The 27,804-nt window shown below is 41.0% G+C and overlaps 1 protein-coding gene across 4 annotated transcripts; it reads right to left on the minus strand.

Annotated features, from left to right (window-relative positions):
• Window positions 1–6,091: 6,091 nt before the first annotated feature.
• ints1 (integrator complex subunit 1) lies at window positions 6,092–22,987 on the minus strand. 4 transcript variants are annotated; one of them, XM_056401737.1, is made up of 48 exons: window positions 22,870–22,987; window positions 22,434–22,532; window positions 22,027–22,317; window positions 21,710–21,906; window positions 21,377–21,514; window positions 21,125–21,284; window positions 20,916–21,021; window positions 20,508–20,694; window positions 20,153–20,298; window positions 19,914–20,055; window positions 19,603–19,779; window positions 19,412–19,520; window positions 19,202–19,322; window positions 19,024–19,101; window positions 18,786–18,943; window positions 18,349–18,445; window positions 18,174–18,265; window positions 18,034–18,094; window positions 17,756–17,953; window positions 17,017–17,146; window positions 16,650–16,829; window positions 16,340–16,489; window positions 16,081–16,260; window positions 15,861–15,965; window positions 15,588–15,755; window positions 15,188–15,299; window positions 14,941–15,099; window positions 14,700–14,846; window positions 14,491–14,589; window positions 14,109–14,233; window positions 13,675–13,929; window positions 13,413–13,572; window positions 13,193–13,324; window positions 12,671–12,839; window positions 12,017–12,140; window positions 11,790–11,905; window positions 11,607–11,694; window positions 11,234–11,484; window positions 9,613–9,742; window positions 9,015–9,148; window positions 8,699–8,891; window positions 8,491–8,615; window positions 8,288–8,397; window positions 8,000–8,113; window positions 7,832–7,902; window positions 7,649–7,740; window positions 7,345–7,454; window positions 6,092–7,132 (listed from the first exon to the last, which is right to left on the minus strand). In XM_056401737.1, the coding sequence occupies exons 2-48, from the start codon at window positions 22,486–22,488 to the stop codon at window positions 7,017–7,019; spliced, it is 6,558 nt and encodes a 2,185-aa protein (XP_056257712.1). In that variant the 5' UTR covers window positions 22,489–22,532; window positions 22,870–22,987; the 3' UTR covers window positions 6,092–7,016. The 4 variants fall into 4 exon arrangements, with proteins under 4 accessions (XP_056257712.1, XP_056257711.1, XP_056257710.1 ...); XM_056401736.1 differs by having other exon boundaries at window positions 12,017–12,143; XM_056401735.1 differs by having other exon boundaries at window positions 15,852–15,965.
• Between the last annotated feature and the right edge of the window lie 4,817 nt (window positions 22,988–27,804).

Raw genomic sequence — 27,804 nt, forward strand, 5'->3', positions numbered from 1 at the left:
CGGGCTGAGGCGGCTTTGATCAGCCCGGGACCTCTCTGCAGGCAGGAGGCAGCTGGTCAGAGCTGAGGTGAGTCAGAGGATGGTCATACCTGTGCAAGCAGCGAGGACTGCAACTCCCTCACCTGTGGCCCTTTCATCTGCACCTGTTCAAACACCACATTAAAGCTTTAGTGGCGGCAATAAAGAGGTCAGGGCTAGAGTTTGACCGTTTTGGATTTCTTTAAAGCCGATATTTAGTTAATTCTACTCGTTTTTGTGTCAATAGATTCACTGTTTGACCCCTAATGTGAATCCCTGACATTGTTAGAAAATCTCTTTGACAGCATTTAAAACATCATGGGACACTCAAACTCCCCAATAATGCTTAGGCTGACAAAACATTTCCATCATCAAAAAACACCTAGACTGATCGACCACTTTTAAGGCACGTTTTTATGATACACCTTTTAGTTCTTGGTTATTTTTAACTATATATTTTAACCCGATGAAGGATTTTAACCTTCGGATAACCGGAACTGAAGTTATCAGAGAAACAAGCTGAGCAAACGTTAGCAGCACCTGCATCCGTTGATCAGTGCCGGAGAAGCACTGATTTCTAACATGAAACTGCTTTATCAATGATTTTACCAGATTTAATCACATGGTTATAACCGCAAGTAGCTCAATGCAATGACAGCAGTGGTGGTGAAGACAACAACTCCCATGATCCCACGCTACTTCACAATGTCACCAAGATCCGTCTTTTGTTCCTGTTTTGATTGAGAGACTCCTAGCAGCAGAAAATTACATATTGTGTCTTTAAAATACACATTACTAAAAAGGTACCTATATTTATTTAATATTGTGAATAATTCAGGCTCTGCATTACTTTAATGTTTGGCCACCATCAATGATAGATGACACAACCAGCTGATTTAGGACAGTTTTTAGCACTTAAGTATGTTTGTGTGTGTTAGAGGGAGAGGGAGGACAGACAGAGATAGAAAGAAATCATTTCTTCTTTGCAAGTTCTGCAGGGAGAAGGAAAATAGATTAAAAGTGTCTGGTTTGAGCTGTAGCTAAATAAACACTGTGTGTGGTGGGACTGACGACTGAATAGGCATCTTCGTTTGTCCCTGGCACACAGGTAGTCACAGGGATTTCTGGTCTGTCTGAAAGTAGACCCCCTTACCCCAACCCCCCCAAATTTCTGTGTTTGTCTGTGTGTGGGTCCTTTAATGCCCATTGATCCAGGTAATCAGGGATAAAATTGGTGAAAAACCGGTGGGGGAGGTTCTGACAGTAGCTGCTCAAAAGAACTGCTCGTGGATAATTGAAGGAGGCATTAAGACAACAATAGTAATGGCTAATGCCAGGCCTTATTGGTCTCTTAGGTATTTCTAGCTCCCTGGATGACAAGGCAACACCGGAGATCTTCAGCTGAAATGGCAATCATCGTATCATTAGCAGACCTTCAACTGCAGGGACATAACGTGCATTATCTGTTGGTTTAGCAAGCCATCAGTGGGATACCCTTCAGAAGGCATTAGCTTGAAATGGACTTGTTTGAGCTTGCATTCATTCATTCATTGCAGAGTGGAGGAAAAGGGACATGTGAACTCCCCCCTCAAAGGTGTGTTTTCGGATCTCAGGTAACATAATGATTCTGAAATTTGGAGACACTTAAGGTCTAACTCCACTCAAAAATATGCTCTGCTTATTGTTATTGTTATCTGCACGTTTCATCTTCACTGTACAGAATGAGGTATGAAGAGTCACTGGAAGGCTTCTCTGTGTTCAACCACAACCATGTGATTGTGCTTTTGTGATTTCAAAACTAGTTTGGAAGCCAGTTGTGGTCCAGGATGCAACTTATACAAGTATGATGTGGAAACTTACATTTTTTGTAGGAAAATCTAAACCAAATTATTATTTAAAGCAGAGCCTTTTCCTTTATTAAGTCTTAAACATGTCTGAGGAGGATCTTTAAACCTGTAATAACATTTTTTTTGTGTGTGTGTGTGTGTGTGTGTGTGTGTGAACACAATACTGACATATCATCTTTTAAAGGGTTATAATATGTCCTCTGATCAGCACACATCAGGGCGCACTCAGGGCACATTGGAGGCTACAGTGAGTCACTATCGGTGATGAGATGGGCTGGGGCTAGCTGGTTAGCATGTTGAATTCAGGGGAAGAAAAGACATGATAGAGACAAGAGTAAATGTTGCTCTCCACCACTGAAGACAGGTCTTGGTGAGTAAAGGAATGAAGTTTGATGCTGAACTCGACCGGTAAATACACAGCTGTTTAAACTAACGCTCGCCATGTAGCTGTAGCAAAACTTAAAAATAGCTCCTTTAAGTTGATATGCTGAACTGAACTTTTATCCAACAGTTATGGAGCAACATTATCTTTCACTTGAGGTTATTTTTGTGAGCATTTGATGAATGCAAGTCCAATATTCCCTCTCTTTTTATCTCTGTTTTTGGTCTCCACCCCCCTGAGGGAAATATCTGGCTCTTTGGCTGCAAAACGCTCCACTATGTTCAGTAGCTAGACGCTAACTGTGTATGTCTGCTGTTTGATGCTGATCCGCTAAGTACAGTGGCTTTAAGAGCTTTTTTTTCTTTTTTTAATTCTGAAAACAGCTGCCTGCAGCTCTACAAATATTCATCATATTAAACATTCGATTATTTTTTTTTTTTTTTTTTTTTACAGGCTTATACACTGACATAGAAATTTTTTTACCTTGGAATTTGTTGCAGAAAACACTTAAAGTGAGATGAAATTTAAATGAAATGATGTGGGCTATTAACCCTCTTTTTTCCTTGACAGGCATGGCTGAAGTGGATTAACTGTCACACTCTGCCCTCAGTGTGATAAGATACAATCTGACATAATGGAGATCGTGAACATACCACATTATTATACTTTCTCTTCCACTACAATGGCACTTTAGCTCATAAAACAAGAGTTCTGCCAAATGTCATGCGAAGATGGATGATTATTGTCAGCTCCACTGTCATGGGAATATATCTATCTGGTGTAATTTGCAAGCTGGAGCAGCAATGAGCACAGATAAGATCAATATTTAATGAAAGTGTAAGTGAAGCTTAAGGGTTGTCACTTATGCCTCTGCTGTTAATGACATGTCACATTATCATTCTTATCAGATTGGGTCAATCTTTACTGCAATTACTGGCCTCATTTCTTTTTAATTCATTACAAATGTTGAATCATTTCAGTCTCTGTGCAAACACACCAGGAATATATTCCCCGGCTGCTTGCATATGTATTTTAGTGTCAACCTGCACAAACTTCAAATTAAAATCTATTAATGGGAGTGTGGATTGGTATAATTCAATCAACACACCTAAAATGTGTTTGTAACTTGGAAGAAATGTGTATTTCATGGCTGAGGAAACCCCTATGCTTGGTGCCCCACTCTCCCTGGTAATAGTATCCCACTGTGAGCAGGCTGATTGTTTTAGTCCTGGATCACTGGCCATGGGATAAACCTGAGAGCCCAGCCTGCTTTTCATGTCAAAACCTTCAAGGGAAAGCGGCCACAATCCAAGAGCAATCACACTTGAGACATCAAAGTGCCAGGGAGAAGAGAGGCGAGAGACGGTCCACATTTTTTCCACGCAAGCCAAGTGCAACTCAAGCGTGGAGGAAGAGGAGATGATCTAAGGCGAGGGTGCCATTGAGAGGAAGACGGAGAGCAGACAGATGTGCATGGGCAGGTAGCGGCACATCAGGGCCCCTCCTGTAGCTGAGAGAGACACAGAGAAGCCTCCGCTGGTCGCATTCCTGTTTGCTGCTCACTCCCTGTCCACTTTCACATGGGCAGGAGGACCCACTGACAACCATGTACTACCTGCACTTTGAAACATTTCACATAATATTTCTAACACCCTTAATCCTGGAACAGGTATTCAGATCCTTTAGTCAACTTAATGTGCCAATGAATTTACGAAAAGCAAACACTTCATTACAAGTCCTGCATTAAAAACTGAACATAAAAGTATGAAAAGTAAAAGCACAAAGATGTTCCCCTCTGGACGTTCCAATTGCCTGATGTTTAAGGCGCATGCCACGTAACAGCCGCATCCACGGTTTGACTCCTGACATGTCATACCCCTGTCTCTAACTCCTCTTCCACTGTCGAATAAAAGCAAAAATGCTCAATCATTATCTTGAAAAATGCCCGCTGCGTCAGACACATTATTATATATGACACTATAAGATTGTTAATACTGATGCATTATTAGAATTTCACTGTTGTAACTGGTTGAGGAATCTACACTTCCTCGGTTTAGTCCAAGGCATCAGGCCCACTCCAAAGGGCCACAACATAAACTTGAGAGATGATTAATGAGGTAGGAGGGGGGGGGCTTATACACAAATTTCTATTAAAATGTTGTGAAATATTACATAAGCTGAATCCATCTGAGAAGTTTAGAGAGGAAATCTTCGATGGAACTGCTCACAACTCATTTTTTGTGGCGGGTAGAGGAGTAAAAAGTATATTTCCCTTTGAAATACACTGTAGTAGAAGTATAAAGTTGTATAAAAAAATAAGTACTATAGTAAAGTACAAATACCTCAAAACTGCACTTGTGTAAATAAACTCAGTTACTCTACACCACTGCCCATGTTTACCTTTAATAAATATGTTCTATGAAGATATATTTCATGGACACATGAGCACTTAGCTCGTAGCAGTTGTATTTGAGGGCACCCAGCCTGGTACAATGTACAAAGTCAGAGGTTGTTAACTTGTCATTGGTCTATCACACTATTCAGCAGCAGCGCAGCCCCCACCTGCCCCATCCTCGTTGGCTCGCTGTCACTCATCTCTGTTCCGCCTCACTGCTGCCCAGCCAATAGGATGCTGGCGCCTGACCAAGAGCCCAGGCTGCTAAGACTTGTGCACTAAGTTGATTGATAACCATAAACAGAGCTTTCGGCGAGTTATAGGACACCATACAGGTGCAATTAACACATCAGACAGAAACAGCATTGAGAGATCAGCAGGTATGGTGCATGATGGGTAGGGCGCGATTGGGTTTACATATGAAGAAGTTAATTATAGGAATGAGTGCGGGAATACATATTCATTAAAGAGGATTTTGAGCCATCATGATGGTTCAGAAGACAAAAAAGTGTTTCGTTTTTTTTAATTCCATACATGACTATTGTTACAACAGCCAGTTTATATTTTCTGTTGCCCAAATACAAAAAGGAAAGATGGTTTTCATACTTCAGAGCACTTTGACTCTCTACTGCGTTAGATTTACAAACGCAGCCTGATACAACCTGCTTTCAGCTGTCCACATCCAGCCCGTGTATCTCAATGAATACCTGTTATTTCTGAATGACAGATTCCACTGACCCACCAGTGTGGGCATGTCTCACCCTCACTGAGGATCCTTAACCATGCTGTGGCTTCATCTCCATGTCCTCCTATGTAACAAAACACCAGCAGCGGTCTGAGCTGCAAAAAGGCCTGCCCACATCACATCTTCAAAGCAGCCTTTGCTCTATGTGATTGAACAATTACCGCCATGCTTAATTTACCATCAATAGGGGCATCCACTTTCCTAGTTTACCAGCATGCATACACATTGTTTAACTTATCCCTTTGACTCCATCAAGAGGTTTTCAGATGAAGTCAGTAGCGCTGGGCAAAACAACTCACACTTTCATGGCAAAATGGTTTCCATCACAGCATGTGCATCGCGCCTTTAATTTGTCTGTTACACCCCAGTGAAGAGCAAGCGTACCAATGACAGCTGTTTCCAGTTTTATCAGGATCCAAGAATTATTGGAATGAAATGAAAGACCACAAACCTTCCACCATTTATTTTTTTCCCCTCTTCAATCTTTTTTGAGGTGCTAAAATGTTTTTTTTTTTTTGAAAGGTAATAATTGGTTTTTGTGAAATTTGTATTTTTACTATTTCAGCATTAAACTGCCTTCCAATTAAACAGCGGTAAACTGTCTCCATTTAATCTCTGAACTACAGCAGTTAACTGCTGAAATATGTTACACATTTCACTTTCTGCCTGTTAAAGCTGAATAAAACATTAAAAAAAAAAGAAGGTAATTTCCTAAAAATTATTTTATTCAGTTCACACATCTTAGTGACGGCTCACAGATGGTGTTTCAGTAACAGCAAAGCATCATGACTTTAAAGCATTAATTTCAGCAGTTAAAGGAATGCACAAAACTGTTTTGACTTCTTATTTTTTTGGCAACATTGTTTGGTGTGCTTTTTTTTTTTTTTTTTTTAAACAAATAATGTTGATATTTTTTATTTAAACTTTTAAAAATATGAAGCCAAAAACCAGGTTGCCAATTTCCAAATACACAATGACATTTGTGGTGCCGAATAATGGAACGGCTGGTAATTTAATAACTGCAGAAATGCAAAAATCTCCCTCTAAATGCAACCAAAATGCTTTTATAATTATTTCAATTTAATTGAAAAGTTTTTTTTTTTTTTTTTTTTAAATATTTGTAATACAAGACTATTTATTATGTCACTATTTATTATGTTTTCAATATTTCTCCAATTTTGTATATTATGTGTTATCTTTCACGCATTATATATATTAACATCGCCTAATAATGTTCCAGTTTTTGTCTTTTTTCATTATTGGTTAATGTATTGTTACATTATCAGTTAAAAAATAATTTACATCCTTTACAAAGTAATGGACGCACTAATTGTGACTTTATTACAATTACCAATTTCACAGTTTTAATTATTACATTTTCAACTCATTTAGAGGGAGTTTTAATACATTCTTTGAAGTCGCTGAATTATAACACTGGTAGCTACCAGCTCACTGGAGGATCCTTTAATCTGAACCATTGAAGAGCCAAAGAGTTCGTTAATCTGCCATCATCAAATTAGAGCAACGTTTGAACTAAAGGCTATTAAAAAAAAAAGAATTATCTAGCTGTGGAATGCAGAGAGTGAATGACACCATTTCCAATCAGATGTGGAGTTGTGCACTTTGTTGTTATGTTGTTGCTTCCATGTGAAGGACTTTCATAGACTCTGAGATCATTGAACTGGTGTCAATTTGTCCATAGATACCCACTAAAAACGCCTTGTGGAGCAAGATGTCTGCATGTTCTAGAGAGAGGAAAAACAAAGAAAACAAAAAAAAACACTTTACATCATGTAGCTGTGGATGTGTGACTTCAGTTGCATGCTTCATTAAATCACATCTTTTTGCTGGGAAATACTGCATGGTCATATGACATATAATCCACGACAGGCACGGGAGTGACTGCTTCTTAGCAGATCACTGTCAACAAGGATGTAGCTAAAGAGCTTCTTCTTACCCTGACAGAGAAGCACGTATTCTGGAAGATTCCTGAGAGCAGTCTGTACCACGTCGAAGTTGCCGCTGCCCATACAGTACATGAAAGTCGGCAGGAAGTCTGTTGCCAGGCTGCAGCACAAAAAAATATACACAATCACTTAGTGAAAAGTAACTGGTAATGAACAAAAGTGAATAATGATTGTTAAACATATAGGTCTCACTTTATTTAAACCTCTGGTTTTCCTTCTTTATTTATCTCCACACATTTCCTCAGTTCCAGCATGTTTCTGTTGGTTTTTTGTCCTCTAGTGCCGTAAACTTACCAGGGATTATTCTGCATGCAGCGCAGGGCCAGACTGAAGGCCATGTTCCGACACAGCTCCTCAGAGGAAACCATAAGTCTCTGCAGATCGTTCTACAAACAGCAACACAGGGTGGTGGTGATGGATGTGTTACACACTGACAGGGACTACACATGACCCCTTTTTTTTTTGTTTATGACTCACAATGAAGTATTGGATGATCTCTGGGCTCCTCCTCGACTTATCATCCACCTCTGTCAACACTTCTAACACGTCTATAGCAGATAGAAAAAAAATTTAAAAAACCTGCGCGTTACTCACTATTATACAGGATTTATATGCGTCACATTTCTGCAGCGGTATGTTAGTTACCCTCGACGGCTTCGCCTCTTGACATCTTTTTCAGGTACATTGTCATGTCAGCCGCACTCAGTGAAACTGAGGCGGATATGTTGACCAGGGGCAGGGAACCAGTGGACAAGTCGTCTAGTAAAGAGAAAAAATATCATTTAGCGAAACATATGCCTCTGCAAATGTTGAAGTCTGTAAGAAGGGAGACTTTAGATTTAGATATGCATGTTGGTGCAAGGTGATTACCTTATATTATAAATATTCTCATGTTGCAGGTGTACGAGGGCTGATATGATAAACTGTGCTTACCATCCCTTTCTTCTGTGGTGACCTCTGCAGAAGAGCTTTTCACTGGCAAAGTGAGTCCAGCCAGCAGGGATTTCAGCTGGACCAGGTCAGGGTTTTCTGCACTCAGACACCTAAAAAAAGAACCAACACTAAATCTTTAACAAAACTAATCTTACTTCAATTACTGTTTAAAAAAAAAAATATTGTTGCCATGATATACGAACTGTAAGATGTCAGAGTGCTTCTGTAGATAGGGAATGGCTGTCGCCGCATCGTGCGTTATGTACTTCTGTGTGAACTGCAGAAATTTGTTGATGAAGAGCAACGGAGAACGAGTCCTCTGAAAGTTCTGCAAGAAGAGAAGATGCACTGTTAAACTGATCTCCACACTGAATCCTCAAGTGAACATTTGAAAGTGAGTGAGCCGCTCACCTGAAGGACCTTCATGAAGGACAGAAGGCAGTCTTGAAGCGCCCTCTGGTGGTCGCTGTGGAAAACAAGCGGCTGCAGCAGCTCCAGGATGGCGAGCGCATTGCTGAAGAAGGTCATGTGGTTTTGCTGCCGAAACTCGTGCATGTTTAGGTGAATGCGACCGTGGAGAAGACCTGCAATCATGGGCAGGTGTCTGGGGAGCAAAGCAAAAACGGTCGGCAGGTTGCACCTTCTTCTATGGTGGCAGATAATCCACAAATTTGTAGACTGGATCACAACAAAACTCCTTTTTTAAAAAAAAATATATTTATTTCACCTGAGCAAAAGGACGGGGTGCGACACAGCCAGCTTCCTACAGGCAAGGTTAGCATCAGACACACGGTTCTCTGCAGATTTAGAGTCTCCTATATCAGCGAGCAGAGTGACCAGGCGATGGACCAGGACATCAAGCTGAGAAATGAAAATAAACACTGTATTCTGAGTGGTGTCATGGTGAATTTACGGTTTTACGTATGTTATTTCAAAAACAACCAAAAAAGTTCTTTGCGAATACAAAGAAAGAGATTATAAAATCAGATTTTCACTATGAGAGATTGCTTAACACATCAATGAAATTCAGTAAGAGCTGTAGGTGATGACATTTGTCCGACTCTGTGGAATACTTCAATGTATATACTGCTCGGCATTACTTATGCAGCACTTAGAAAATCTGTTTTCACTCAAATGTATCCAGGAGGTTGCGACTAAACCAGAACAGATACTCCATATGGAGAGCCTCTGGCTTAAGCGACATCTTGGTTATATTCATAAGAAGGATAAACAAACAGAAATCATTACACCATGGCAGCATGGAATTAAAATTCAAATGTCACAACAAAAATCGCTTAGAATTGTGATCTGCCAGAAATCTTCACCTTGCAGCTGCTGCCGTCTGCAGCCCCTCCGCTGCTGAAAGTGCCGTCGGGCAGGGTGACGTGCTGGATGACCTCAGGAAAATGCAGATAGATCTGCAGCAGCAAGTTCTGGCACCGCTTACTCATCGCGCTGAAAGACAAAATAAACAAAAAAGGTAAGTATACCGTGTACTGGAGGCTTAGGGAAGAGCCACTAACTATATAATATGCCATTCACTTTAGGGAAAATACATGTTATTATTGGCTTAGGACAGTTCAGCTGTCCATCATAAAGCCAGAAGCTTAGTAACAAAATAATCAAGACTGTAATCCCTGATGTTATTGCGTTGTGTAGCTTGAAGCTATTTAATTGACAGTGACTGGTTGACCAGTTTTGTGCAGCCATAAAAAAAGTTTGTTACAGCTTTTCAACTCAAGTGAGCTTTACTCTTCAGTGGCACAAACATTATAAAGCAGACAATGTTCCCAGTCGGGTTTTGTGAAATTCACTTTCTCCATCTCTCGCAACTGATTATCACCAGAGCTGATATGAGATCACAGATTAGAGCGCATGATGAAGCACTTCTCTATTGTTTCTGTCTACGAGCGACAATAATTAATGTACATTAATACAAACTAGGCACATGAATAGCATAATGTAATTCTGAGGTATTTGCCTTCAAGTCACTGCAGTTTCATAAAATCCTCTTACTGGCTAAGGCTCTTGTCAAGCTCAAATGATGCGCTCTCTACTAACTGAAAAGTTTATTACAGCTATGCATTAAGCAAATCACAGCGACCTTGACCAAGAGTAAAGAGTCCGCTCCTCTGTGCTCAATAGTTAGTGTGTAATTGGAATAAACACCAGCTTATCTGACAGCGAGCTTTCGCAAGAAGAATGCTTAACATACAATCAAGTGTATTCAACACAAGGCCAAAACCCTCCACTTTCAACATGTTTTTATCCTGCCATATTTTCACAAGCAACCATTTTACCAGACAGCTTAGCTGTACTTAAAATACTGTAATTCGGAAGCTAATTTTGCGTGACCTTGGCCAAAGTTTCCTCATTAAAGTGGTTTAATAACCAGAGACATATTCATGAAAGGAGGGTTTGCCTCCACAAAGAGTTGCACCCTGATCTCTGACAGCTAAGTCAGAGCAGGAATTCACAACACAGGCAAGTTTAGAGCTTCAGCCTTAATCCTCTTGACTTCATTATAATACACTGAGCTTTTAAAGAGATCACAGTACAGACGACTTCTGCTGGTTTTAATTTCACACCAATAGACCTAATTATCGAGTTTCCCCTGGTCCACAGCATTGTGGCTGACAGAGGAAGTCTGAAAAGTTCATCTGCACTGAGAGGGAAAATCTAGTGCGATTTACCCCAAGTTTATCTGCGCACCATAACAGGGAAAAAAAAATGACTTTCACTGTTTGGGCTAATTAGAAAGAACAATACAATGTGTCGAAAGGGATGGGCTGAGCACTTTGGTGAACCTTCTACAATAAAAATATAATGAACATATGTGTCTTCGGATATGGAGGGATGAGAAAGAGGAAACGAGTAAAGATTTGAAAAATGAAGGTGAGTGTTGAAACAATAAACATACTAGATGACTACTAATATACAACTTACCTGTCCTCCCATTTCTTTGTGCAGTTGATAAGGTACTCTGAGACTTTCTTGATGTTTTCCAGATCTCCACTGCAGTAGGAGTGAAGGAGGGGCAGCCTGGACTGGATGAGGGGGCAGGAGGCCTGGTCCACGCTGCTTTTGCCATCATGTTGTGAATCGTGACCGTTGAGCTCCGACTCTGATAGGATCAGGTCCACCAGGCTGCTGAGCTCCTCCGAACTGAGTCGCAGCACAAACTTCTCAGTTTTCTTCTGCATAAACAAAAAGGAAAATGCATGAGTCATCAGCAGAATGATCTGCCTCCTGCTTCTGTCTCATCAAAAATGCAGGAAAAACATCCCGTGTGTGTGTGTGTGTGGGCTTTTGATCTTACTTGAGGGATCTTCTGGTCACGTCCTTGCCAGATGCGCGGGATGTGGCTGCACGCCCACAGGAAATCCAGGGCGGATGATGGGTCCAGTCTGAAAAAGGTTATGCAGATCTCACTGTTCTCACATTGATCTCAATAAATTCTCATTATCACACAAAACAGTAGTTAAGAAAAAAACAGATGTACTTGTAGTCTCTGCGCTTGCCGAGAAGAGCACTGATACACTGCAGGAGGGTGGACCAGTTTGACTGATGTGTAAGCAAGGCCAAAAGATAGGGTCTGTAGGCAGCGGTCCCACGTGCCTAAGACAGAGACACGGTAAGAAAGAATGCATCGCTGACGCAAAGGGAGCACATACTTCAGCGTGACAAGATGAGAGTAGGTATAATATCTGCTGGCACTGCTTATCTTACCTTGTTGAGCGCAAACAGCAGTTTCTGTTGAAGGTCCGGACACACTGACGTGACCTCAGGGTCAAGATGCTCCAGCCAATCGACGAGCAGCCCGGAGCTCAGTCCTGACTTTGTCACCTCAGAGCTGCTGGCATAGGTCAAACTGAGAGATTAGTTCTACGGAGATGTGACTGAACCATCTATTATTCAACTCATACAGCCTTAATTGAGACCTCAGAGAAAAGTAATGCTCAATACATCCAAAAATAAATAAATAAATAAATAAATAAATAAAAGAAAAAAAGGGAGCTAACAATACACAGACAGTATTCAACACAAGTAGAGTAAGTGCAATCGTTCCATCGACATGCAGTTCTTCAACCAGACACTGCATGTTACAATGAGCAACCTTTCGATGTTGCTGTGAAGTGAACAAGATTCTGTAAAGTATTCTAGGATTTTCACACCATGTGAATCTGTACGGCCAATGTAAAGCTGCAAAACCAATTAAACCTTCCCGAACCAAATCCAATTGGAGTTTACAAGTGCAGGGCAACAGACAGCAGGCGCAGTTTTTGCTATTTTTGTCACAGGCAGCTTTGTTTGTCATTTAGTCCTGTCAAATATGAATGTTTCTTGCATGACTTGAGAGGGAAATAGAATTGCGGCGCTCACTTGTTAGAATCCACTTCCTTTTTCACAGCTCGCTCCTCGCTTTCCTGAAGCAGCAGGGAAATCACCATGGCAACAGGGCCAGCTGTACCGTTCTGCGTACCCACAGTCATCAGCAGAGACAGTAGCTCCTCTAAATACGGCGACCTCACCTCCATCAGCCCCTGTAACACTGAGAAATGATAATGAAACTCCATGCTTAGTAACAGATCTTGAAATGCCTTCACTGCATCCATGGAACAAAAACAAATGTTAAATGAGACCGCCGCTGTCGTGCTTCAGTGGCAACAAACTATGGGGGCAACAATACACTATATTTTCTAAAAGTCGTTCAATACAAGACTTTTGATTTTACATGAACGGATTCAGTAAAATGTTTGGTATTTTTATCAATTGAAGATTTTAATAAATAAACTTTCTGTAAATCAGCTATTCTTGTTCTATTAACTAATCTTGAAACAGTAGATGTGTCACTTCAAACTAATTCAGCGCACATTCACGTCCACACAATGACTCCATTAATACCTTTGCCAATGAGCTCTGCTTCTGCATTACATCTGTCTCCAGCTTTCAGCATTGCAATGATGGCTCTTAGTGGCACTTCAGTATCTCTGTGATAGGCCAAAGCCTCAGCCAGGTGGAGGAAACCCGTCCTCACTGCAAGGCAAAGACACGCATCACTCATTGTTTATATAAAAATGGATTGACCAGCATCTGAAAAGATAAAAGCAGCTGAGGTGCTCACCATCATTGTGCCTGTGTTTGTGAGAGTTTTGACCGGCGAAGGATCTGAGCAGAGTCTTCAGAGGTCCTGCCTCCACAGTTGGGTTGTCTAACCAGATTAACATCTCAACAATGACCTTGAGGAACAGTGAGGAGAAAGCAACGTCCTGGGACACGAGGCGCTAGAAAGAAAAAAAAAAAAAAAAAACATTAAGCAACTGTTATATTTCTGTGTTTGTTGAATCAACATACGGAATTAGGCACTGAATGTCAGCGAGGCTTACCTGGTAGAGGTGAAGCTGGCGCATGAGAGGACAGGACAGGGCGTGGCTGCGGTGCATTGACATGACGATAGGCCCTGCGTGGGCAGAAGTAAGCAGGGCAGCAAAGGCCTGCAGGAGGCGAAATGCCAACCCGCCCTGCTGAACTTGGCCCTGTTTAGCCCGCATCAGTTCTTTAGCCAGGGCTTGCTGCAGAGCCAGGGAGAGCTGGCTGGGAGGTGGGCCATGCCAGCGAGGGTCCACCTTTAAGGGGAATATCTGTCGATGTAAAGGAAACAGAAATGGGTCAGTTTGACATAGTCACAGCAACAGTTTGGAATAAATTAAATTTTTGCTTGGAGGTTGTGTTTAACCCCATGTTATCCAATAAGTTGGATAAGGAAAGAAAATCATACCACAAAGATATGACATATGAGCTATAACTACTTAATTCCTACCTGAAGCAACATGCCAGTGAGATCATCGTCAGGTCCGACTGCAGGAAGCTGACTGGCTGCTCTCATCTTCACAGAGCTGTGGGGTGTTTCCACAGTAACTTTGGCCTTACTTGATTCAGCAGAATCTGTCAGGAGGGATGTAATCAGGACATTAAGTAGTAATTTATATCATTTACAGTCATTCCTTGTAGATTTCTGTCAGCCACTTACATTAAAGTCCTATGACATGTAATGTACAAAGATAAATCTTATTAGTGTTACACATTTTGTTAAAGAGAGTGATGTGAGTAAAAATTTACTATTTAGCCGTTTATTTAAATGTGAAATGTTGTTCAAGTCGCCATCGCACAGAAACAACCATCTGGAAGATGAAGTCACTGACCTCTGTGTGGAGGAAGAGAGGAGCTCAATAATGAATGGAAAGTGTGCCCCCCAGTGGCACCTCGCTCATGCTGCACCTCAACCAGGTGGGCCATGTAGTCTATTGCAGAGGAAATACGAAGTAGGATAAATCAAAAAAGATTTACTTCAAATCTTAAAATCTTAAAACGTTTCAAGAGCAGAAAATCTGCAGAAGACTCTTGCTCTTACGCTTGTCCATGATGTTCTGCTCAAGTGTCTGAGGATCATGGGAAACGGCCTGATCCAGGTACTGCAGCAGTTTGCTCATGCTGGATACAGGAATGCCAAAGGACTGAACAAACAACAGCAGCTGCTGAGGCTCCAGGTCTTGCAAAGCTGAGGGACGCATGTGCATCAGTCCATTAATAAGTAAAAGAAAATAATGACTTGGCAAGCTACACTCACTTTTGTGAACTATGAGACAACCTACCTGCATCAACCAATCGAGAAACCTCTGATCGGATCATCCTCAGTTTCAACCAATCGGGCAGCAGAAGAGCCTCCTCAGAGGTGTCAACCAGGAAGGCAGTGGGTAGAGGTTTCTTGTCAGGGAACCAAATGTCCAAAAGAGCGTAGAAATCACTCTCTCCTGTACATATCGTTTTTAAAAACAATATACAATCGTAAGCATGTTCTTTAACAATGCAAGCACTGAACTATAACATGAACAGGACTACCTTTGGGTGGCCCCAGAGTCAGCAGGATAACCATGGCATGGACTACAAGGATGTGCATCGTAGCAGTCTCTCCTGTAGTCCAACGCAGAAACACCTGATCCTGAGATTCTGACTGAAAAAGAAAGCAAAATGTTTGTCAAGCACGAGTTATCATGTGAATCCACCTTCTTCTTCTTCTTCATAGTTCCCCAGTAAATGCCTACAGACATCAAACAGGGATTAATCTGCAGTTGTAGATGAAATTGCTGTTGCACACTCAAAACGTATTTCTCCAACCCGCTTGCTGGTTCCAACTGCAACAAATTTGTCACATCAATAGGCCCAAAACTTTGCACTTTTCTTTAATTGCAACAAGATTCTAGAGGTTGAACACAGAGACAGTTCAGTTAACAGTGCTCACCCAGCTGTAAAGATCCTCGCCCTCTTTGGTCTTCCTCATCCTCTTGATGTAAGTGGAGAAGATGGTGAGGAAAGCAGACAGCACGGCATCGGACTCGGGCCTGGAGGAGTGTTTGGAGAACAGGCTGTTCATGATGGTGGAGCGTTCGACGATGAGCCGGGCAACGTCCTGCAGAGAACAACACCAGATTCGTGTCAGCACTGCTCTATCAACACAAAACCGGATAAAAAAAAAGCATGTCATGCTGAAATTTAAGCAACTCGCCGTGATTACCAGAGCCAGGTCATTGTGAGAGGCTTGCTCCTCTACTGGTGCATGCTGGGATAAATAGATGAGGTAGGCACTGATGGTCTGTGGATCTGTCTCCATGTGAATGGCCTTAGAGGGAGCAGACAGACGAGACACATGCTTCAAACACCTATTCATTAATCTGCCTAAACGGTATACCTTTATTTCCTGTTATGGACAGTTCACTGTGGAGTCAGACATCCACCTGTTGCAGAGCAGTGGACGTCATGCCCCTGACGCTGTCAAACAAGGGGAGCTTTGGGAGGTCTTGTAGCAACCACTGGTACCCTGGCAAGAGCTCAGCATCTGCAGAGTCTTCTTCCATGGGTTGATCCCGCTCATCTCCATCCTTCAAGCCTCCTTCACTCAACACCAGTGACAAACCCTGCACACAAATACATAATATAAGAAATATAACTTTTTTATGCTACCAGGGATTATATAATGTTTCCCGTTTACGTTACCTTCATGGCTAGGACTCTCGATGCCACCTGAGAGGAGCTGAGACGACGGAGGAAATAATCCAGCACTTCACATGTCGTCTGTTCATCAGCCTTAGGACCTAACAAGAGATCCTGGAGTCGCCCAAGTAGCTGCCTTTGCTTTTGTTGTCTCTAAGAGGAAGAGAGAGTAATTCAGGATAGTAAGTGTGAGTATAAATTCAGCATATCGCATGTTAATCATAAACGAGAAAAATTCAGAAAAATTCAACACCAATATAAAAGCAGGACAACTTCAGTAATTGTCGACTACGGTATAATCCAGTTAACATACTTGTCTCTTCTTGGCCCTCTGCTCTTTGCTCTCTCCTTCGTCGTCATCCTCTATTGGCAGACTGTCATCTGCAGCGTCATGCAGAAGGAATTCACACAGGCACTGCACTGGAAGCACATCCAAGGACCCCTCACTGGACTGAACCAAATCAGCCAGCCACGGCATGGACTGAGAGGAAGCCTGTGAAGGATTGAAAATGCATTATGCTTACAGGACCAACGGCATAAGACAGGCTACATAATTTCAGTCTCAGTTCATCTGTCCTCTGGCCAGCAATTTTAGCTGCCAACACATCTCTCTGTCATTTAGTGTGTGCCCCTAATTTCTCCAGCATTTTCAGTTCAACTTTGACAGGCCTTGACGTTACCTGTCTCTGGATGATGTTGAGAAGGAAGTCTGGGTTGCGGCTGCGGCACAGGAGGTGTCCCAGACGCAGAGACTGGTTGAGGCTTTTTACTTGCTCCTGGACTTGCGGTGGAGGTCGACGAGGAGGACCCCTGAACACAAACAAAAAAAAAAAATCAGTCCTTTTTCCAGTGACACAACTGTAGCAACACATTTATCTGGAGTAATACAAGACTCCAGTTCAGCAGACTGACAGCTAATCTGAACTGTACTGCATAAAATGAAGGACTCGGTCAGCTGTCATCGGCTCTGAGAAAACAAACTCTGGGATTTGATTTTTATGGATTGTAGAGTAGCTGAAGTCTGAAGCTCCCAGTTCCCACTTTTTTTTTTGTAGCTTAACTGGGGTTTTTAGAGATTATAAATAATCATTCAACAAGGACATAGAGCATAACTGAAACAAACAGGAAGCTGCTTACAAAGCTAAACAGTCTTTTGTCTTGCCAGACTTTGTGCAGGACTTAAACTGCAATTATTTTATGATTTGCTATGACTTTTAATTGGAATATCTAACAGTGATGGGAATAATGTGTACAGTTTATAGCCGTGTTATATGCAAAGAAATCAAAGTGTTAAAATTTTTCTTTTTTTTTTTTTTTTCCAAGCCAAACAATTTCAAAGGTTCTGATTTATGAGCACAAATCTAACCTGCCAGGTCGGATTTCCATTAAGTCACAGAACACATATACTTGGTATCTTACTGTGGATCCAGACTGGTAAGCTGAGACAACAGTAAACTGTTGCTCTCTGTGATGGTCTGCTTGGTGGAAGCTGCTGCCAGGTGGCTCTCAAAGGCCAGAATCTCTTGTTTCTCTCTTTGGGAGATCTGCAGCTCCCTGTTGATCATCTCGGTCTTTGTGTCCTCGTCCGCAACGGTGCAAGGAGGGTAGGTGTAGTTACTAAAGAAAGAGGCATGCGTTAGTTCGGCATCATCAATCAGCTTGAAATGAATGAACTCTCACTGATAACCTTTACTTACTTTGTCATAACCATCTCCATGAGCATTTTCAGCGTAGGATAGCCATCCCAGGCAGCCAGACCTAAAGGAAAACATGAATTAATGACTTAAAATACATTTCATTACTAATGTTATGTATGTAAACACAAATTTGATCGTACCTATCCTCTGTGGATTAAATGCAGCCACCACAAGTAACAGCAGCCACGCCTTCCAATAGAGCGTGGATATCGCCAAATTTGGCGGCTGGTACCTTAAACATTAAGAGTCACTTGTTATTTTAGACTGTAAACTGTACGGCCTGTAAGTGTTTTTTTAAAAGACGTTGTGATGTACCCTGCTGGCAGCTGAATGTTCTCCGGGTGATGGTATGTACACAGATTCAGCACGGCATCAATGAGCTGGATCCTCTCCACTCTCAGGACCTCCAGATCTGTTTAATGAGAAACAGTCAGTCAGCTCTGCGGCTTCAAACTGCCAAGAATGATGTTAGGAAGTATTCAGACAGTTACTATTAAAAACGTATTTCCCTTTGTTCATGCTCTCCTAAAATTATTATTATAATTATTATTATTATTTTTGATGACTTGACAAGATAAGATGTGAAGAAGGAGATGCCCCTTTGAATACTTTAAACTGGCTGTTCATTAAACCGAAGCACATGTGTTTACCAAATGTCCAAACATTCCTCCGCAGAGTAATACACACAGCTTTAACTGTGATCGTAAACAGTTACAGACTAAGTGGATCTTCACACACACACACACACACACCATCGGACTGAACTCCCGCAGCCCTCTTAACCAAGTGATCTGCCAGCTCCATGGCATCAGCTGGGCCCAGGGGCAAATCACGTGACAAGCCGATCACCAGAATGCGCATCAGTGTGTCTTCCAGCAGAGGCACCTCGGAGCAGAGACGGAGGAAGAAACTGAGGAAAGACAAAAAATGATCAGCTTGGTAAAAGAAACTAGCTAGAGGAACATTTTTAAAACATGGAGGGAGACTCACTTTCTGTCACTCTCAGGAGGCCAGTTGTCCCACTTGTAATATGTCTCAGGTTGCTCTGTGAAAAGCACTTTGTGAAGGCTACAGACATGAGAGAGATGAGAGATGATGATGAATTATGTTTAACGTAGATGAAAAAATCATTAGTTTACAATCTGTCCAGATGAACGCAGATACCGACCAGTGAACGTAGTCTTTTGCGCCAACTTTGCTGATGGTGGGAACCACGGTGTGAAGCCACCACACGGCGTCTCTCTGTATGGAAGCGATCTGATTCTGGAATGACCTCAGGACCTCCAGATCTGAAACAAACCAGACTCAAGTTTGACTAATACCTAATAATGCTTCATGGTTAATAAATATGCCACTGGAACAAATACACAGCGCTCACTCTTCTTCTCGCCTTTGTCCCACGCAATGCCGGCTTCTTTGACCTGAGCAGTGATGCCCAGCATCATGGAAACGGTCAGTAAATCTGTCACTTGGATGACAAAACGCTCCTACAGGAGAGGAGAGGATAAACAGCTCAGAGTCAAGTATAAACAGGTGATGAATTACAGTTGAAAGTCCACATCTACTCACTTTGAACTCCATGTCCACGTAGCTGGCCTCCTTTCTCTCCTGCATTAAACCAAAGCAGAAGGACTGGAAGTTAATCTCATGCTTGGTTTGTTTGATGATCTCTCTCAGCAAAGCTCGGGAGGCACGGAGGTAATCGTCCTTATTGGTAAGCAGGTCCTGGAACACCATCGCCAAGAACTGCAGGCGTAAAGAGACAGGAAGAAGAAAAGAAAAGGGATTCAAACAGAATTCAAAACGAAAACAGATATAAATGATGACTACAATAATAACATGGTTTCAGTTTTTTCTTCAAAAATCTCTTCTAGTTCCACCTTTGGAGCCTGTTCTGGGCTGTGCTGGAGCACTGTATGGAGGACTTGCATGTTGTTGGGATTCCTGGCATTGGACAGCTCATTGAAGATCACCAGCTTGACCATAGTGCCCAGGTTGTCTCGGTGTGCGTTCAGCAGCTCCCTGGAGAACCATATCCAAAGCACCGGTTAGTGTGAGTCACTCTCATACTTAGCGTGTGGTAATAAGATAAGAAGTAAGACAAAATGAGACTACACACCTGACACACAGCATGTAGTGGTTGAGGAGGACTTTCGGTTTGAGCCGGATCTTGATCAGGTTGGAGATCACCTCCATGTCATCTGCTCCGTGGGTGTTGCAGTTCATACACAAAGACATGAGGAGGTCCTGGGCCGGTCGAGTCAGCTGCATGCACGCAAAAGCAAAGAAAGCCATTCATTAGCTGACGCTAACACTGATAAATATACATCGAGACAGTGATGCTGGTGTGTTACGTTTATGCTGATTTTTTACCGGCGATGTTTTACTTTCCGTTACAATAATATTGTGAAAAATTATGTATTACCGTCACTACTGTGCAATAAAGCCTTGCAGATGTTAGTTACACTCCTTACCTTCGGGTTCTGGAGCCACATCTCCAGCCTCTGCACAGCCATGAGTCGCGCCTCTTTGTAGCCGCACGTGGCCGTGAGCAGACGCAACAGATTCCGCGACACGTTGTCCATCGGCTGCCTGCGGTTCAACTGATCCCTGAGGACGTCGAGCACATAGTCCTCCACACTCTCTGCCAGTTCCTCATACCTGCAGCACCCAAGGGGGTGGGACAAAAGACAACTTTTACCTGTTTATTTGCAGAAATCATAAATAATATAACAGTGATAAATGAATTAAATATTAATATCTTGTCATGTACAACTGGAAATTTAAAGCTGAATTGTGTCTAAAACTTGACAATTTCAAGTGATGTCTGTTGGACAGTACACTTTAGCATCCCTCACATCACGTGTGTGTAGTTTTCATACCTCGGCATCACTTGCCCTTCATCCTCTGGGCTGAGTTTCTCCTCTGCTATCAGTAATTCAGTCTGGCTGTCATCCTCATCAGGGGTTGAGGGGTGGGGGCTGCTACCTAAAAAGACCCAAAAGCACCAAAACCAATAAACACTTGTTTTTTTCTACATCAGAAATTCTAGCCTCAAAAGGCCCTGGTGTGTGTTCTCGATGTACTGCACCTGCACTGAGATCTCCTCCAGAGCGGCCAGTGTCGGCCTGCAGCAGCATACTCTTTGGAGGCATCTTTGTGCCAAAAGCCGTCTGGATGTTGTCGACAAAATTCTTACAGTGAGAACTGTCAACCCAGATTCTTTCCCCCAAAGAGTCCTCAATGTACACCTGCAAATACATTTTAGAAAAAAGAGTTACGAGGAAAACTTGTAAAAAAAAAGGAAATCCATAACAACTTACAGTATTTGACTGATTCTCACTTTCACAAAAATCTCTGGCCAGTTCTCATCTTCCTCGTAGGCTGCCATCAGCAGATTGCAAGCAAGAACGGACACCAGGCTGTTCCCCTTTGCTTTAAAGTTGATAGAAGCATCCCGACGCAGGAGGCTACACAACGCCTGGTGACAAGATCAAGTGTTAAAGTGAAATTCCAACATCTGTGAGGTTTACTTAAGACAAACATTTATGATCAGCGCATTTATTTTGCATGAATCAATCACTGATTAATACAAACACAGTTAATTATTTGACTTACTTGCATGATTACTTTCATCACCCTGTTTTATCATATATTACTACAACAGAAGTCTCACCTCAATAATTCCTTCAGTAGCAAAAACATTGGGCTTGATTTTGGCCAGGAACATGAGACTGAGATACAGTGTGATGTCAGGTTTGGCTCGGTTCATCTTGAGTTGTTTCACTGCTCCACACAGGAGTCCCTCAATGCGATCGTCGTTTCCTTCAGACTCTGCAGCTTCAATCTCATCCAGCAGCACTGCCGGTGACACTACAATAACAAAAGAAATTTTAATTTTCCTTGCAAGTGAGGTAAGGGAAGGTATGTAGCCATTTCTGTGTAAACTTGTACATGTCTTCCATAAAAACAGACATAAAGCCATTGGTTTACCTTCAATAGGCACCACTGAAGGCTCCTTTATTGAGGGCGATATTGCCCTCTTGTCCACAGCTGCTACATCAGCGAGTCTTCCCAGGGCACTGACTGGAGGGGTGGTGGATAGTTTGGGACGCTTGGCGAGGCTGGACAGACCCGATGAGGAAGGCAGAGTGGAGGAAGTCTCTCTCTTACGGTCGGCTGGTAGACCTGTGGATGCTGGTTTCAGGAGGACAGCAGGGGCTTTGGGCTCTCCACCCTGGCTCTTTGATCCAAGGGCAATGAAATCTCCTGGTGGTGGGTGAGCTGGGAAAAGCAGACATCACAGTAGGTTGTGATTCTTATTATTTTTGCTTCTTTCTTTCTTTTAAAATCAACATATGCTGAAAGAAACAACACTAGGAAGACACTGGGCATCATACCTGATGGTTTGGCAGCACTGGGGCGCCTGAGAGTTGTGGGTTTTGGACGATTCATCTTGACAAAGTCACAGCAGGTGTCATTACCTAGTTTAGATTAGTCTGTATGAGGGAAAGACACGCACAAAACACAGAACAAGCAAACGTTAAATACTTATTTACGAGCTAAGGTAGCAGCCAGCATCGACTAGCTAGTTACAGTTAGTAAATAACAAAAACTTTTCACTTAACATTAGTGTTACAGATAAAGCGCAGCATAAAGGTGAACTGTGTCTGTTGACAGCCTGTAATGTAAATTGTGCAGTTATTTAAAGCTCTAATAAATGACGATAAGGGACATAAATGTGGCTGTTAGCCTACATGTAGCAAGCACTGGCAGCATCCGAGCGTTAGCCGAGAAACACATAAATACATTTCAATTAACTTAAAGGTAGCTCACCTGTTTAAACGGCTTCATAAAACGGATCGTTGTCAATCTGAACGCTCCACTTGCAACAATATGTAACGTTAATGCAACTCAAAGCTAGCAGAGAGATTGAGCCATTGTAGCTTTGTCTTCTTCTTCTCTGAATTAACTTAACGTGCATACCGCCACCTAGTGCAAGATAGTGCCGGACAGCCGTGACGCAGTTTTATTTTGAAATTATTCACCGGAAGCATCTCAATGTTGTTATATCTAAAGTGATGCCAGAGACAATATTGGGTGCACATGTTAGCATCAGGGCAGACACATTAGCGCAATGGTAGTAGATTTTAAGATAGTTTCCCTCGGGTGGGAAAATGGCAAATATTTTACTGTGTAAGGTAAAGGTTTACCATAAGAATTCATGTGCTATGCTTATCATGAAAAAGAGGTGTAATTATGTGCCATGACCACCAGGGAACACTGTATACAATGTAAGTCATGAGTCAGTTACAATGACCTCTGGTGGTCACAGTGGGTAACTACAACTGTTGTATCAAGTTAAACACTATAGCATAGAAAACTTCCGGTCAACAATTTCAAAGTATAACTTTCAAAAGAGAGTGACGTAATTACGCACCGTGACCAATGAAGACGCACGTTTTTTTTCTTCTTTTACAGTGCACTACATACAGTATATTATATGTACACAAAACTGATCATACAAGGGAATATTTTTTTTAATTATCAAATTAAAATGAATGCATTATTTGCATATAGTCAACGAATTATTAAAATAAATCATAAAATATAATATGTTATAATAATTTTTTGTATGTATGTAGACTTTCCCGTTAATAAACAAGTTGTAGGTAGAAAATAAAATCTCCATCCATCTTGTTAACTTGAAAAATACAAAAAACATCTTTATCTTTTAGATGGATAATGTCTTGAGTTTTTCTCCCTACAAAATGTTCAACATAACATTCATGATTAGTCAACATAAACATTCACGCTAATGCTAACACTTTTAGTTAGAAGTAGTTAGAAGTGTAGTTAAACTGCAATACAATGTCACAGCTTTCAAAGGTAAAGTGTTTTGAAGTGTTGACTTTATGTGACCTTCACTGAAGAAAACATCAGACATGACTACAGTGAGTTTACTTATATTTTGCCACATAGTTTCTCAGGTATTGCATTATATAGATGTATAAATGCAATATCAAGTACTGGCCGGCATATATCATCTTTTTTAATTGTATCAAAACCTTCAGAACAATGTGGTTCAGTCAGTTCCTTTTCTCCATCACTAGTGCTGTGTCAGCAGATACAGTCATAATTATAGTCACCATTATTTCCTTATCTATCTCTGTAATCTTTACCACTAATAATGATTCTCACATCAGAGGAAATAGAGTCCGTATTCCTGACACGTTGTTGTTAATTCTACACAGCGTATAAAAGAATATTCAGAGTTAAGGACGAATCACTAGTTGTTTTTTCTGGTAAACAAAAGCTAAAAAAAGCACCAGAAGTACTGAAAAGAGATTAGACATGAGGATAAATTGGGACAGAGATATAAACACCATTTTTTATAATACTGGTTCACTGGATTTACTGTCTTGCCAAGCAGTCATCTTAATATTCCCATACTAATTTTAAATTCTAACACAAGGTGGCAGCAGTCTCCATCCAACTGCTCTAAATTATTATCATTTCATGTACAGGGTGGTATATTACTTCATAGCTTACCAGAACAGAATTTGAAACTGCAAAATAAATAAACAAGAATGAAATCCCAACAAAACAGGATCCGACTCTAAACAGAATAATCAGTTATGCTTAAAAGTTTGTGAGGACATTTTGTGAGGACTTTGTCAAGGATCATAGACCTGAAAAGGAGCAGCACTGAGAAAAAATAAGAGCAATTTAACCATAATGCTGTACACGCAGCCACAAAGCACGCAATCAGATTGAAACCGAAAAGGAGCAAGAGGCAGATTTTTTCAGTCTGAAGTCATCAAGAAACTTGCAAACCTGACACTCACGATGAGTCACACACTAAAGCAATGTAGATGCAAAGTTTTCTGTGAAATCACAGAATGTACATTTTCATCCTTACAGCTGTTTTCATTCTTTATAAATGTCAGTGCCCTGGGGAAAATGAAGTAAGAGCATCAAAGCCCTCCTTACCCCTCTTAATAATGTCCATATTTAGTCCCGCCCATGGTCAGCGCCAGTGATTTGCTCATTCCTTGAACATTACTAAACTCTGACAAGACTATCAAGTATACAAATGGATAACTCTCAACTATCATGTCTAACAGACTGTGCCATACTTGCTTGCTGTCCCTAAAATCCCAAACTTTTAAACTGGTAAAAAGATAGTTTTCAGTGCAGTGAAGTAATAAGGCAGTTTCACAGATCACTGGTGAATACCAAGCTTTAAGCAGTCCACCATGGCCTGCTCCAGCTGCTGCCACCACTACCACTACTACTGTAACTTCACCATGTTCGTTTCCATGCAGCGCCTTCCAGATAGTTACGTAAAGTGTTTTCATATGAAACACATTTTGGTGAAGTCAGTGGAATGTTCAGTCAATGTTCCAAATTAAATCTTGTGTCATATGGGAAGTCTACAAATCTGCAAAAACAATCCTTTTACTTTTGAAATTACGTACAACCCAAACTTTGCCAGAGGCTGCTGTCTAATGTGTCAGGCATTCTCAGTTAGCGATTCCTGAACACTGTGAAAGAACTTGGAGGGAGAAAATGTGATGTATAATTTAATATTTTCCTCCAGTGTGAATTTTTTTTTTTTGGCTTGACTGGTCATGCTATTTCTTCAGTTGAAGAAATGCTGCGTGGTCAATATCAACCTTTTACTCACTAATGATTTGAAGCATTTGGTAGAAAAGAAATTATCCCTTTACAACAGGGCCCCTCTTTGTGCAAGATCAGATTTCTGAGTTCAACAGTCTGACTCAGAAAGAAGCAAAGATTAGTGACTCAGTGTTACTTCCTGTAATCCAAAACGGCCTGTAAGAACCCCGACCCCACAGCGCGCTGATCTAACGAAAACTCAGACAATTCTGCTGCACATGGTCCGCTGTTTTTGTTTTGTTGGACACAACGGGTGTATTTCAGGTCATCTGTGTACACTGCTGCCAGATGGACAGTAATTGGGTGGTATGGCATTGACTGAGCAGCTGGATGTCTGACTGCTGTAGAATATCAGTGTTTATCCCACAGAGACTTTGTCTCACAACTTTTTGTTTTCTTTGCTGACTCCTCGAAGATTTTGCAGAAAACAGAAAACATACACAATATAATTAACCTAACTTAATGTTACATAATCCAATTCGGTCCCATCTCACCTCATTTTTCTCATTACAGCTCATTTTTATCTCTAATGTAAATGTAATGTAATCCAGTCCAATCTAATCAAATCTCATCTATGATCATCCCTTCTCATCTAATCATATCTCTAATTTAATGAAACCCAATCTCACATAATCTCTAATCTAATATAATGTAATATCATTGAATATGATCTCCAGTTTAATCTCATCTAAACCTATCTCACCTCTATTCTAATCCAACATAACAGTTTCAACTCACCTCATTTTATCCATAATCAAATCAAATCAAATCAAATCCCATCTCATCTCTTCCCATCTCATCTGTATTCTAATCTTATGTAACTCAGAGATGAGATGAGATATGATGCAATTAAATTAAATGAGACTATTATACTGTAATCTAATATAATCTATTGAAATCAAATCTCATCAAATCTCCTGCTACTCTAATTTAATGTAATCCTGTTTAATTATCCCACCTCTAATCATCTAATTTCATGTCATGTCATTCCAAATGAAGTGTAATCAAATCTTATTTCATGTATTCTCAACTTTATCTAATTTAACATAACCCAGTCTCATGTCACATCATTAATCTAATCACATCTCCATTTCTGTATAGTGTAATAAACTGATTATATAAAATAAACCCAATCTCATTTAATCAAACTTCATCTGCAATCTAAATTAATGTAAACCAATCTTATCCCGTCTCAAATCTGTTCTAAATTAATGTTATCCCTCCTAATTCTATCTCATCATATCACATCTCATTTCCAATCAAATGTAATACAGTCTCATTACATCTCATTTAACCTTATCACATTACATCTATGATCTGATCTAATCTAATCTAATCTCCTTTATTCTCACCTCTATTGTAACCTAATGCTACCCACTCTCACCTCATTTCACTTAATCTCATCTCTTTTATAATCTGCAATATATCCCAACTCAAATAATCTATTCTGATCTAATCTCAAATCGAATCTGATGAAATCAAATCACATGTCATTTTATCTAGTCTGAGAATTCCTGCTCGGTGAACTCTCTTGACTTAGAACGTCCCCTTCCCAACACAGCTGTTTCACTTTAGCAAGAAAATACAGAAGCAAATGAGAACTGGTTCCCCAAATGATGCTTGCGTTTGTCTCATCACAGGAAAACTACACAAAGGAAATGGTGTGTTGTTGTTGTTTGTGGTCAAAAAGTGTGGTAACACAAGGTTAACTTGCTCCAGATGAAAGAACCAGGCCCATCATCTCTAGTAAATGACTGATTCCACATGTGTTGTATCACTAGCTGTAAAGCATGATACTCTTGCTGGAAGTGGGCCATTTTAGTTTGTCCAAAGGAGTATTACTCCTGTGACTCAGAAAAGTCAATATTCAACATTTTTTGTCTAAAGTCAATTCTTTGGAAAAACAGTAAAAGAAAAACCTATACTCACTAGGAGAGAGACATCCATACAGAAGTCTTTTTTATTTCTTTTAGCCTAAATAGTCACACAATTGAAATCGAATGCAACATCTACTAGTCATCTATGAGTCACACTTTATCTAAAGGTTAAAATGACATCATGCATCTAAGACAATGTGTGTGGCTTTAT

Source organism: Seriola aureovittata, chromosome 17 (assembly GCF_021018895.1).
Source record: "Seriola aureovittata isolate HTS-2021-v1 ecotype China chromosome 17, ASM2101889v1, whole genome shotgun sequence".
In the NCBI taxonomy this organism is placed as follows: domain Eukaryota; kingdom Metazoa; phylum Chordata; class Actinopteri; order Carangiformes; family Carangidae; genus Seriola; species Seriola aureovittata.